Here is a 14,605-nt window from a genome sequence, read left to right as displayed (position 1 = left end):
ACAAAAAAAGATGCCTATTATAAGTTACAACCGTTTAATAACGCGCCTAGGAAAATTATAGAAAAAAAATGTGACTCGTACATCTGAAAATAGCACCCTAAAACAGTAAACTTTTGTTTGTTCGGCCTTGGTTAATTTGACCTTTTTTTTAGTTCGATCGTGTTCAAAAGTCCCGGCGAGCACCCATACATTTCTATGGGAGGAAAAGTTTCATAATTCGAACTCGGGAAGACTCCGCATAGGATAATTCGTCCTGAGCGAATGCGCGCGGGCTCACATTGCACGGCACCACGGCAGAAAAACCACCAACGTGCGGCGAAACACAAGCCTTCTGCTGCAAAGCCGAACGTGCGCAAATATGCACTTGCTCTTCTAAGCCGTTTAGATGGACCGTAGCGAATGACACGAGCCAACGCAACCAATCTGGCGTGGAGTAGCGCGGAGAACATAGCACGTGGTTGGGCGTGGAGACAGCACGCTCTCAAAGCGCTTTTCTGTAGCACCGTGTGCGGTCCATCTTGCGCGCTGAAAAGCGCAAGTTCTTTCTTCTTCCTTTTTTTTTTTGTTATTTTTTTGTTGTTGACGGTCTGGAAGTACTCGCATGTCTTAATAGAACAAGAAAACATTTATCGGTATTTGCATTGACAGGAATGCAAAGTCCTTCTCACTTGTCCGTCGTAGAGCACTCCCCTTCTCTGTCCCAGATATCTTCCGTGCCATCCAGCTTGTTGGAAATTCTAGTTTCTTTGAAGCTTTTTTCTACGATATCGAAGGAAACCGCGCCTTACTCTCTACAAGGGATTCCCAGTTCAGCCGACCAGTCGGTGTTTTTTCGTGGACGGTTGTGGCCATCCACTTGGTGTATGCGTGGCGAAATCCACATTGGAAGGGCTTGTTCACTGAAACATCCAGTGGCTGAAGCATGCCACTCATACCTCCAGGTACGATGGCCAAATCCGTTTCAGACACGCCCCCAGTCAGGCGTCCCCTAAAGCTATCCAAGACGAGCAGCAATTGCGTGTCGGGGTTCGCACCTGGTCGCTTTTCCCAAACGCAGGTCAACCAGTTTTTCACCAGTTCATCCGTCATCCATCCCTTCTTTCGTGCTCTAACAAATATGCCGTTAGGAAAAGGGTACACATTTTCTTTTGAAAGGACGCAAGGTGCAAGTTTTTGCTTGTCCGCCTTGATACGAAGCATGACCTTACATCATTGTCTCTTAAATGTCTCTCGGCACCCGTTGTGAGGACATGGACGCTCTTGGTACCTTCTGCCTCTACCGTCGCGTCTTCTGGTGCGTCAAACCATATGGTCATGATCATGAGCCATGATCTGCTATGGCATTACCTACAGCATTTGTTGATAGGCAGTTTCATTTGTCAATATATTTCACAAAGAAGGAGTTTCTACCTATGTTAAGGTGGCAGGAAGAATGAATTTGTTAACTAGTTTCTATATTTGAATGAAAACCGGACATCCTTTGCAAGATTTCCGCAGAAGCTGTTACATTAGTGACCGAGTGACAAAGAAAAAGTGCACGTTTAAGCACTCAAAATGTTGAATGTGGGGCCTTAAAGTTTGGGAAATAGTCTTTGCTAAAAGCTTCTACTAAATGAGAAAATACTAAATGAACGAGGAAGGCTTCCCTTTAGCGTTATTTGTCCTTTCATATTGGTCACATCACCTTCTAATCCTGGACTTGTTTCATGTCTGCTTTTCACCCTGTTATTCAGATTTGCATTCTCTGTTTCAGGACGGCACTCAGCATAGCTCCTTCTGGTAAGTGCGGGATTTCGCCACAACCATCCGAGGAGCACAAAGCTCTGTAGTGAAGCTAGTTTTTATCAAAAACAAAATAATGCCGCGCGCTTGGCCGATCGAGCAAAGATCGGTCACGGACCTCTAGAAGATTCAAGTTTCTTCTTACTCGGGATGCAACTTTTATTGTTTCGCCCTACTTGTTCTCGAAAGTGCCTGTTCATTCTCACCATGAACCCTGGACGCTCGAGCCTTCTGAGTCAAATTTTTGAGATGCCGACTCGCACTAGATAAGGAGCTGCGCGTGACCTTGTTCGGTCAGTCGTGCTCTTACACTGCCAAATTGCAGCCCGCGTTTCTGCTGTCTCGACGCTTGTTCTTTATTTTGTTTGGCACAAGTTCGCCCCATTAAACTTAAAATTTAAAAACAAAAATGCCTCGTTAGTGTTTATGGGATAAGAATACACATTAAAGGTTCACTTACAGTGTAATCATGGTCGCCAATGTTTTTATTTGAACATGACATGAGAGCCCAAATACCCAAAACACAATTTGCGATTTAAAATATTTTTAAGAGAATTATAAGTTCCGTGGTGTAGGGCCCTCTTTAATAGGACACTGACCCCCCGAAGAAATTTTCTTAATTTTTTTCTAGACGATTCATATGGTATCAGAGGACTACCCAACCAATATTTTTCTACAGCGTGACATATACAGTAAAACCTCGTTATAACAAAGTTGAAGGAGCGGTCGTAATTATTTCGTTATAACCATTAGTTTGTTATAGCCAATGTCCATTTCTTCCCACTATTAGCAAGCAAGGGGAATTATGATTGCTTTGTTATATCCATTAGTTTGTTATATCTCGTTTTGTTATAACGAGGTTTTACTGTATTTTTAATAAAACAAAAAAAATGCAACTGTTCGAAACTGAAATTGCATTGGGGAGAAAGAAGAAATGTAGAGGACGAGAGAGAGGTCGGAAGTCACGTGGGCAAAAACCAACCAGGTTTTTTTTTTTTTTCTTCGTTCTTTTGGTAGTGCAAAGTAAACAAAAAAATGTGCACGTCGCATGATTAATGCAAAAGTGAAGGACTTGGTGCTTGACTTCTGCACGTGTTTCAAGCTGTTCCCAATTGGTGTTTGAAAGATGACCAATGTCTTGGGCCAGGAGAAGTGGCGACGACGTCTTTGTGCGAATCAGCTCGATGGTCGGGCATGTCGAGCAGAATAAATCCCACATGTTTTGATCGGTAAACGCTTTCTCTTTCGAAGCTAGACTGATTCGCCGATACCGCAAGCAACAGTTCTGAAGTAGAGGTCCCACTCCGTCATCTGCCGCCATTGCTTAGTCCGCTTCTCTCAGCCGTCCAGCCCACGACTCTCGCGATACGGCGCCATGTTGAGAATTGCGCAGGAAATGCACAAATACATGTGCTTCCAATCCTCAGTGCAACTTTTCCTTTTTTTTTTTTTTTCAATCAGCATATCTGCAGCTTGTTAGAAGCCACAAAAAATGTGTATCATATTTTTTTCAATTTTTAATACGAATTGTGTGTGCTTTCAATGACCCATGACTTTGGTTATATTTGGTGGGTGTGTCTAAACCATAGAGAAAGGCACGACCACATAGAAGAGAGTGAGCGCGACTCAAACTGGGGGCTAGTTCTCGAGCGGCGCTTTTCGCGCACAAAGAAAACAAATTTTGAGCCTCAAATTGTGTTCTGAGCAGTTGGGCTCTCGCATGTCATGTACAAATAAAATCCTTGGCGAGCATAAATACCCTGTTAGTGTCCTCTTAAAGGGTAACTGCAAAGAAAAAGAAGTGTATTTTTAAACAGCCTAGTTGGGACAAGCATGTTACAAAACAATTTTTCCATCAAAAACAAAATTTTTTACAGCAATATTTATTGCGTGGGACTAATTTTAGTTTGCGGTAGCTCGTCCGTTTTAAATCGCGTGCCACGAAGTTGGCATTATACGTCACGGACTGGCTGCTAGACGTATAACACCCACTTCGTGTGCGTCGAAAGGGCGGGAGTTTCAAATGTGAAGAGGTTGTGACTCCGACTAAATTACGTCCTGTGGTGTCAATATTGCTAAAAAAAACATTTTTTTTCGCGGAAGGTTTGTTTTGTGACATCCTTGTCCCAATTAGGCTGTCTAAAAAAACACTTTATTTTTTTTGCAGTTACCTTTTAAAGGGGTTAGGACACGAAAATAAAGGGGGCGAATTATTCTTGAAATGGAATGCTCACCAAGTTTTGCAATTTTTACGGGTCTAGTATAGTCAATTTACGAATTTTGTTCATTTTTATCTGGCGACCAGGCAACGCTGCCCAACTTTGTCAGACCAAGGTGTCCATAAACCACGTGATCATGAATGCTCATTGTAGACGCCCTCATGGTCGCTTAAGCTCGCACAGCTCAGCAACCCCGATGCTATTCTGGCCCTTGGACCTTCTACTCTGCATGCACCTGTGAGTTCTGCGGCACCCATGGCGAGTTCGTCTGTAACTTGCCGTCGCTAGAGCTGGTCGCCAGCGGGTCGCTGTCAAAATGAACAGCTTCCAACATCTCTCGATAACAATCGCTCTCGTCGCTGCTGCGATCAGTGTCTAAGACTTGGACGAAGCAAGCGATGCCGTAGATGGAATCGTCACGGACCGCATGCTCGAAACGTGCAAGTTAAATGCGGGAGCTGAAGCTCGAGACGCCAAAAGAGCCAAATTTGGAATAAGGTTGAGAGCTGGGCTATTTGGTAGTTGTTAAACATAATGAAATAAAACGGCGCAAAAAAGCCATAAAAGGAAGCAACAAACCGGACACGATGGAGCGCTGTCCTTTGCCACTTCCTTTTGTACCTTTTTTGCACTGTATTATCTCATTATGTATAGCCAAGTCCGGGAGTGTGCGCAATTGGACAGCACGCGTTGGGCAGGTGATGTCGCCAGCCCAACAACCACGGTGACCTTTTTGAATCGGGCGTATCCGAGAGTCTCTCACAGAAATTTATTTTACCACGAAACTATCGCGCCTTATTCTAAACAAATTTAGCGAGATTATAGGAACATTGAATGGGTCCTATCTATATAGCTCTCGTGTTTTATTTTTGGCGTGTCCTAACCTCTTTAAGGCTTCATTCCTGACTGACAGAAGCGTTGGAAGCTGTCCAGCCGATTTTGGTTGCATGCTTTACAGAGAGCTCCGAAGCACAAAGGCCGAATTAGAGCCACGAAAGGCAAAGTCATAAACCTTTCAAGTGCACCTTTCTATAGACCTTTGCAAAAAGAGCTCTCTGGCCGCCGCCATTTTGCGTTTCGAGCGACCCCTATTGGCCAGAAATTTGAGCCACCTGCCTGAGCTGTGGAAACCCGGTCAGCGTGACTCCCCACCTGCATTGTGCATTCGGAGTTTGCCAGCTTTTCTTGGAAGCTTTTTCTTTATTTACCTGTTCAGGATGCTTACCCTTTTTGTGCTATCTTCCACTGTGAGGTAATACCAAAGCTCGTAGCCTGCTTGGCATTCGAAGGAAACAAATGTTGAGAGTGAATGTCATGCAGCCAGTGATGCCGGCCGTTCGACATTCTTCGGGAATTATTCCCGTCAAGATAATCTCCAAAAAGCCTTCCTGGCTATGTGTCTAGTCTTCGCGAAAAATACCTGATAAGGTCGGGTTCGGGGTATGGGCAGGGAATAAACATGTTCCTTCATTTGCTTTGAAGCTGTGCAAAAAAAATAGAAAAAGCAGCTGCCTTTAAAACGCACCTCAAAACAAGCCAAACTCTATCCGATTGTCGTGAAGTGACTGTCGTTGACACTGTATATTGGATACGTTGTGTTATTTGAGACCTTTCTCAAATCTTGTTCAGATAATGCGGCCCTGTGGGGTACTCGTTGAATTTCACGTTGTCAGCAGGGAATAGCCATGCATTTTGGATGTCCTGAGTGGTCACAGACTTTCGACAGTTAAGACCTTTATAGATTGACACGGGTGAGGTATGGTGTTGTAAAAAAATCTGCATAAAATAAAACATTCAAGTTGCATTTGTTCTGGCGCCCATGGAATCGCCGAAAATAAGTTTTATTTGCTTGTTTTTGTTCCCAAAAATAGTATGATGCCTTTTTTAAAAACCAGGAGAAATTCTATTCGCAATTGAACGCAATAGCAAAATGGAACTCTCCAATTTAGCTGTCACCAGCATTGGCAATTGCAGCTACGCAGGCTGCCACAGCCCACCAACGAGAAACCCCACAGCCCAGCACAGTCTAGCAACACTGACATTCACTTTAAAAACCAGGGACGCATGCTGTAAATCGCTTCGTTCGAGACCGCCGCTAAAAATCTAAATAGGCCCAAACCCTGTGAATGTGGGCGCGAAAAATGGTAGCAAATGTTCCCGTCAAACGTTAGAAAAATCACAATGGGCATACCTCGGTGATAACCAGAAGTTGTAGTAAATTTACTGGACTTTTTCCTGCAGTTGGAGGCGACGAGGGAGCCTTGCGGCCGTCGTAAGTATTCTCGCTTCTCTCCGGATCTCCTTGGCAGCTCGTTTCCCGAGGACATCTGTATTGGGATTCGGGTAGTCAATAACCAAGTAGTTGTCCGTCAAGAAAAGGGGTCACTCATTGTTTGCATTAGGATTTCTCTAAAACTCTAAAAAACTTAGTCAATGCTGATGCAGCAAGTTTTATCATACAATTTTCTTTTTATGCGCAAGCTACAGTGGGAACACCTACGTGTAACGGCGCTCCATTTTGTTTTAAAATTAGTCGTGTCGAACAGTTTTTCCCCTAGCGTGAATTGTTAAAAAATGGCGGAGGCTAGGGGGGAAAAAAAAGTCACATTTATAGCACAACGATAATGCTGGTTATGTGCCTTTCTTGTCACATTACCAGCGACCTTCCTACCTTGGACGATGCTCTTATGCTCTTAGAGCAAGAGTGCGCACACGAAGCAAGGAGTGCGTGCTGGAGGCGTTGCGAAGATGCGCTTTGCCGTTCGTCAGCGACTGAGCATACTAACCAATTCCAAACGAGCTTACCACGGAAACTCGAATTAGAGAATCGCTACGAGCGAATTCCCGAGGTTTGCCATTTCTCCTTTCATGTTTCGGTACGTTGTATTTATACCAGGAAAGGGGACTTTAAAAAAACAGTTTCAAAAATACTCCCGCGAACGTAGAATACCGTACGTTCGCAGCTGTCGCACGACACTGTGACGACGTGTCTCGTGGCGCAATGAACTTCTTCGCAAGGTCCTCTGCTAAATTTTGCGAAAAAAGGATTCGAGCCGAGTTTGGTGACATTAAGTCTGTTAGGGCCGTTACCCGGGTGATTTCGGGTGAGATCGGACGTAGGGTGGCCGGTTGACCTTTTTCGTCTGCTTCATAATTTAAGTTATTTCCCAGTGCCCGGGATAAACAAAATTGTAATTATTTTTCCCTGCAAAAACATTTGGACGCAAAATATCGTAGATCACGAAGAGGCAGAAAGTCAAATGATTGAACATTCCGAGTGAGTTTCATAATTTTTTTACGCTCTCTTTGTATACCTAATAATAAGAAAAAAAGGGCATTATTGTATATTATGTTTGAAACGAGATGATAAACAAACATCCATTTCGGCTACTTCATTGTTATCCCCCTAACTTTGCAGGCCCGTATATTAGAAAACAAAAAATAAAATGAAAGTAACTCGATGCAAAACTAAAATTTATTTATAATAGGTTTGTCGAGACATTGACGAGCAAGCACGAGAAAAGCAACAAACTAAAAAAAAAACTTAAAAAAAAAAACAAATTATATTTTTTTTTTAACTTTGGTTAGGCTGTATATATCTATTTGGAGGTTAATATCCGTTAGAAACTCGTTGAATCAAACTGATGGTGTAATAGATACAACCCTTCCACCAAGCCCCTTCTCCGAGGCTCGGGCCGCCCTCCTGGTGCGATGACTTATTATTTTGTGGAAGAATCCCATTTTTTATTTCGTTCTCCGAGCGTGGCTCGCAGGTCAAAGCTTCCGACGAACGTGCCACGACCGAGTGCCAGGAAGGCCCCACCTTGCCGCCCCCTGTCGATTCTTCCGTTGACGGAATTCAGCAATCAAGTATGAGATTCCCTCCTTTCAGTTTCTGGGAGAGAGTGCTCACCACCCCCTTCTGCCTGAATGGCGCTTCCCTCTCTCAAGTTGCGAAGCGTTGCTCCACGAATTCTCCATCAGGCACCTTTTTTCCATGCCCAGTGGCGGAGAATAACGCTTTGGGAAAACCGTTTTTTCCCAAATCATGAAGCCGATTCTTGAAGTGACTTGCGGCACCGTCAGCTACGCGAGTCAAACGAGAGTGTGCAGCAACGTCGACCCACTCTTTGTAGAGATAGGCAGTAGCCAAACACGAGTGGAGTCGTGACGCAACTCGTTACCGATGACCGTTGGTTGACTTTCTAGTCGTCACCACATGCGTAAATATTGATGCCGTTCTCAGCAAGGTGGAAGATGATGCTCTTGCGCCGCATTCACCACTTTCCTTTGTAGATGGCCTCCGATATAATTGGGAAGGATTGCGACTGAAGCTCTCTTAGAAAAGGATCCAAAGTCTTTCTCACAAGCTCGCCTGAGTCCCACGCTGCCATTTCTTCATCCTTGGGAATATTGAGTTTCTCGAGCGTGAGAAACCGGCCTTTGGGGTGCCGATCAGATTTGGGACTTATCGATGGGGTATGTTGATGCTGCTGGGACGATCTTCTGAACACCGTTCCCATTCAGCATTGATGGCCGGAGGGTCGGCAATTAACAACGTTCCCGGGGCACTCGCAAAGGCACGGCGAGCGTTGTCCGTTTATTCGGTGCACGTGGAGCGCTTTTGCTCCAACAACCTCGATGCCGGGTTTTCGTCAAATGCAAGACATAGCCTGGAGTGCAAGTTCTCGGCCACTGCCCGCCCCAATTTCGTTCGTTTCCCCTTCACATAGACCTGTCTCGACTTCTTGCTTCGCTCGGCGGTCTCGGTGGTCACATAATCGTTCCACGTACGCTGTTATCAACGCCCAACTCTGAGCTTGTCCAAGTTATTTGCTTGGTGAAGTGTGTAAAGCAATGGTCACAGTGGTAGTCCAGCTCACTCGCCTCCATTGAGCTGCCAGTCGGTGAAATTCTAGTCATGTGTGAATAGTCAAGTTTGAGTACTTCAAAGCGAATAGTGTTTATAGGTAAATGGTCAGCTAGAACGAGAGGGACAAACACAGACAGGGAGAAAAACAGAGACATACACACCGCTGTTTTTCTCCCTGTCTGTGTTTGTCCCTCTCGTTCTAGCTGACCATTTACCTAAATTATGTACCAACTAGCTCAACTTGAGCGAATAGTGGTTTTGGCCGAATAGTTTCTAGTCGAATAGTTTCTCCGGGCCTTTCGCTACTGTTGCACCATGCTTACACGAAAACCCAGCTAAACTCGTAGAGGTTGTTCCCAAGCCTCTACTTGTCCATTCAAAAACTAATTTTAATCTAAATATATTTATAAACGATGACCTCGGAAAGTATGTCTTGGGATGGCAAGTAAATGACGTATTCAACATAAAAAGAAATTTATAGACATGCCCAGCTATACCTAATTGAAATTGAATGGATTTACAAACCTTGCTGTATGCCAATATTCCTCCTTCAATCTCAAATTAAAAAAAAAAAGAAAAGTATCTCAAACGATGAACGCAGGTTGCCAGGGCATCTCTGCCTAACATATACTCTTGCATAACAGCCACAGTTTAATCTAGAATATTTTACTGCAATGTAGATATCAACATCCACAAAGTTTCAGTTTCTTTTCTAAATACACCAGGTGCGCGCATGCACTACCATGCTTTGAAAGTGCGCTTTTCTACAAAGTACGCGATTTTGATATTCATAATTTTCCAAGTGTCGCAGAGGGTTACCCTGTTAAGTGCGCTTCTTACCGTGCATCGTTGTACTGCAAAGAAGCAACGCCCACAAAGCTCGCTTCCACGAGAATTGCTTCCCTGCAGTGCACCCGTGCTCGGTAAGAAGCACACTTAACGGGGCGTTAACACTTCAAAAGCTATGAATATTGCAGTTCTTCTCTAAGCAAATATCGAATGGCATATTATTCTGAACTACTACAGTCACCGACTAATTTATGGACGCAGATAATTCGGACTTGTTTGATGTTTTGGACCTAAAGCAGAAATTGTGACCTACCTGATAGAGATAGCGCATATTCACGACCCAATGTTTCGGACAGCTTGAAGTCCGAAAGTTAGATTTTTCGGACGAAATTGTAGCGAGCAATCAGCGGGAAACACTACCTAGAAAATTGGAAAGTTGGGCAAGTTTGTTCATAGTTGAATATATAAAAACGTCAGGGACAAATAAGAGTAGAAACAACAAAAGGAACCTTGTGTTGTTTTCACTCTTCTTTGTCCCTTTCGTTTTTGGCGTCTTTTGTGTATTTGACTACCGAGAAGCTGTCATTTTAGATTTTGCGTTGGCTGCACATGGATTGGCTCGGTTTGGCAGCGCTACTCGAGTACTGCTAAGTCCTACCGCCAGGTGACGCTGTGCTACGGCTTTTTTATTTCTCTAGCTGCGCGTCATTATCCTCATCATTTTTACCATTTTGCTTTGTTCATTCGCCATTCTGCGGTCGCAGACTTGCACCTCTCATCTCGTCTTGGTGAATTGTCTTTTTGGACTACGCTGGCTTGGATGTCATGCCCCGTCTGTTCTTCCGTTGCCGCGAAGTGTCTCCAAGAAGCGCGCAAAGTACTCGACCATAACGCTAGAAAAGAAGGCTGTCAAGGTAATAGAAAGCGGCCGAATGCAAGCGGAAGCGTAACCTGAAGCGAGGCACTATTGACAGCTATTTTAAGTCCACTTATACAAAATAAAGGCAAGTTTTTTAATCTGCTGATTTTTTGACCCGCTCTATTCCAACGTTTTTTCAATCCCTGCGAAGTCCGAAAAATCGGTCGGCTACTGTATTAGAAATCTTAAATATTCATACAACAGGAGAGAATTCGCTTCAAACAGACCACACTGAGCTCCCCAACACTGGAAAAATATTGTTGCATCCTCTTTTTGTGCTTTCCAAATTAATCTGCGCAGAACACTCGTCCAGAGCTGTGTTGCCGCCATCGCGAGCTCATTGAAAATGAAAAGTCGGCACGAAGTAAAAGACAAAATCGTAAGATGAGGCTGGATCGGGTCAATGCAGGTTAGTGACAAGTTGTAACTAGGAGGTTCATTTGAAGTATACACAGAAGAAGACATGGCTCCCTCAACGGAGCTCCAGCCACCGCAAAGAAAGAAAGAGACAGACGACAGTGGCAATACTATTTGAGGTTGAATGGACATTTCTCAGTGGCCTGCTGAAAGACGTCCCAGAAAAACACTTGGTTTTTGCTACCTACTCACATAAGCAGTTCCCACTAATCCCCTATGATGGTTTGCCCTCATCCAAACCCTCCCTCATTGTTTATTTCTCTCTTCCCTCCGTCCCACGACAAGCCAGCAATTGGAAACCTCACAATGCATACCTATTCGAACAATGACCATTCTCAGCCGTGAAATGACAAACAGAAATAGCTCCACTGACATAACGCCATAACGCGGTCATAAGTCAAACTCTGTATCCTTTCTCCGAACGAAGCAGTCGCAAGCGCACACATCAGAAACACGTGAGAACTCTACACAAAAGTAAACCACTACTTTGTCCATGTAAAATCTTCAAAATCTGTTCATTTTAAAACTTGACAAGGCTCCTCAAGTGTTTGATTAAGTTTCTTTAGTGTGTAATTTATTATTACATGCAAAGCATTTAAAGGGGCCCTACAACAACTTTTTGACTGATTTTTTAATTTGCACCGATCCTGAGCGCACTGAACGTAGTAACTTAATGAAACTTATCTTTTCTCAAATTTCGCTTTATTTTAAAAGTTATAGGCAAATTAGAATTACAAAAACAAGCAAGAAATAACCTCCTTCATGATGTCGTAGGTCCTGGCTTGAGTGGCCGTGAAATAGAGGAGGGATAGTGAGCTCATCGAGCGCTCACGGCTGCCACACTTCGTGTCGACGGCTCGAGAGGGCGCCACTAAAGCATGTGTTAGATAGGCTGTATGATAGCACGTGTTAGATAGGCGGGCGGTCAGGGCGTCTCGCATTGCATTTGCTGCACGATTAAAGACTAATTCGGCATAACACTTCATTGGCCACAAACAACAGCAAACAGCGGGTAAATATCAGTTCAGAACGGGAGCCACTTCGCGCTGCCATACCACCAAATGGCAAAATCGCAACCAAGCTTGCGCCGAAAGCCTTCTGAACGCTCGGAACCAGTCGGATCCTCGAGCCGGTATACGACAACAGCGCCGCCGCTTACATCCGGGATCTTTCTACGCGCGCCGTTCGTCGGCGCCTCATCCCACTAGCCCTTTCTAGTATGCGCTGTTTTTTCCGCCGCTTGGTGGTGGGTATGTCAACAGGTCATTCCTTGTTTCCGTATTTTATAAACTGCATTTGTTTCTTTTCTGATCTAAAATACTGAACAAAAACTACTCTCATACATAATTGAAACGGTTCGCGACACTTATATTTTGTATCTTGACTAAAAAAAAGATTTTAGCGGTTCTGACCAGTAGTAAGCCCAGGACCAAAGACGTCACTTTTTGCGCGCTTTCGGTACCGTGGGTCGCCCTCGTCAGTGGAGGAGGTTTCCGCGTCGTCCGGTTAAAATATGACGCACTGATATTTAGTTTCTCTCTCCGTGCCCGCTGGCTTGCCTGAACCTCAAGAGACCTGGAAACCGCAAAAAAGGTAGACGCTTAAATATGATTGCAGGGCTCCTTTAACAAAACCACTGTAGAAACCTTAAAAGATAACTGCAAAGAAAAAAAGTTTTTTTTTTTTTTTAACAGCCTAATTGGGACAAGCATGTCTCAAAACGATTTCTCCCCCAAAAAAAAATTTTTTTACAGCAATATTTATGGCACGAAACTGATTTTAGTTTGTGGCTATTTCGTCCGTTTTAAATCGCGCACCACAAAGTTGGTATTATACGTCACAGAGTGGCTGGTATACGTCATGGAGCGATGTCCTATAGCCGTAGGTCGGTATTTTAGGTTGCCCTCACTCACCCTCACCCTCACAGCCACACTCACCTAAGCCCCTCACTCACCCTCACTACTACACTCATCTTCAGCCCCTCACTCACCCTCATCCTCAGTCACGCTCACCTTCAGCCCCTCACTCACCCTCATCCTCAGTCACACTCACCTTCAGCCCTTCACTCACCCTTACTAAACCTCACGGCCCTCACACGCCCCTCACTCACTCATGGCCCTCACGCACTCACTGCCCTCACGCACTCATGGCCCTCACGCCCCTCACCGCCCTCACGGCCCTCACGCACTCATACCACTCACACCCCTCACGCACTCATGGCCCTCACGCCACTCACCGCCCTCACGCCCCTCACTCACTCATGGCCCTCACACCCCTTACGCACTCATACCCTCACACACTCGTCACCTTCACGCCACTCTTGCTCTGTTCAGATGGGGCAATTTCGCCCAGAAACTGGACGTTGCAACACCAGCAACACGGGCCGCCCGCATTCACACGCAGCAACCAATTGCTGCAATTTTCCGTCATCATCATTAAATTTTATTTTTCTTGCACTATTTAGACACACAATTACGCGCTATAAACATGTTTTTATGCATTTAATACTGTTGAGAATACTAATGCATCTTTCAGAAACAGTTTATTTCCAAAAACAATAAATTTCAAACCAGAACCAAGTCCTTTGTTGTCAGCATCACCGGCATGAGGTATCACGTGAAAATATTGCGTCCCTGATTGGATGCAGCCACTTCAAACGTCTTCGAATTGCTCCGAGTTGCTCGCTTGTTTCGAGCCAGACCCGATCTCAGCAATTTGTTTTGATCTAGGGCACGGTGATCTGGGGAAAGCTAGGGATCAACTCACCAGCAACACCGAAATTGCTGGGAAAGTTGCTCCGTATGAAGGGGGCCTCACGCACTCCACCGCCCTCACGCTCCTCACTCACTCATGGCCCTCACGCCACTCATACACTCACTGCTCTCATGGCCCTCACGCCACTCACCGCCCTCACGCCACTTACCGCCCTTACGCCACTTGCCGCCCTTACGCCACTCGCCGCCCTCACGCCACTCACCGCCTTCACGCCCCTCATGCACTCATGGCCCTCACACCCTCACGCCCCTCAAGCAACCACTGCCCTCACGGCCTTCACGCACTCATGGTCCTCACAGCCCTCACGGCCCTCACTCATCCACACACTTATGAATTTTCCTGATTCAGAAACTCACTCACCTGTGAAGATGAGGGTGGGTGAGGGTGAGTGAGGTCCCTCATGAGTGAGGTTTGCCGAGGTACGCCGATAGCAACTCTTCTCATTGGCTGAAGATTGATTGACAGCTTAGATCCTGGTTGTTGAATCTTTGTGATATGTTGTGATTTCCGTTTGAGAGGCATATTTTTACATTTAAAGAATAACCCATGTAATGAGAGTTATTATTCTTTACAAAATGTTTACGAGACGTTGGGCACTTCTGTTTTCATTTATACCATAACAAGTAAAAGCTTCGCCATTCTTTCATGGCCGCCAAAGATTCTGCATCCGTCTGCCTTGCCTACCTCAACTACTCGTTTCGCCTAAATGATCAGTGTTTCATTCTGACCCAGGTGCTTGAGCGAAACTTCCTCAAGTGAAGTAGTGTGTGTTTAGCAGCTGTCACAGGTGTTAGTGATAGGAAGCGACGCGGGGTTTTGGTTTTCATAGCG

General features: G+C 45.0%; 1 protein-coding gene across 2 annotated transcripts in view; it reads left to right on the top strand.

Moving 5' to 3' along the window:
- LOC8041306 (meiotic recombination protein REC8 homolog) overlaps positions 1 to 14,605 on the top strand; it is a 136,204-nt gene that overhangs the window by 82,499 nt on the left and 39,100 nt on the right. For both annotated transcript variants that reach the window (XM_040222932.2, XM_042287358.1), the window contains exons 15-16: positions 1,754 to 1,779; positions 6,243 to 6,273. In XM_040222932.2, the coding sequence (XP_040078866.2) occupies positions 1,754 to 1,779; positions 6,243 to 6,273 (57 nt within the window). The remainder of the gene's footprint in view (positions 1 to 1,753; positions 1,780 to 6,242; positions 6,274 to 14,605) is intronic.

The sequence above is a fragment of the Ixodes scapularis genome, unplaced genomic scaffold (genome assembly GCF_016920785.2).
Source record: "Ixodes scapularis isolate PalLabHiFi unplaced genomic scaffold, ASM1692078v2 PGA_scaffold9__187_contigs__length_104089568, whole genome shotgun sequence".
NCBI classification, from domain to species: domain Eukaryota; kingdom Metazoa; phylum Arthropoda; class Arachnida; order Ixodida; family Ixodidae; genus Ixodes; species Ixodes scapularis.
Note: the sequence above shows the minus strand (reverse complement) of the source record. Positions and strands in the feature narration are given on the sequence as shown.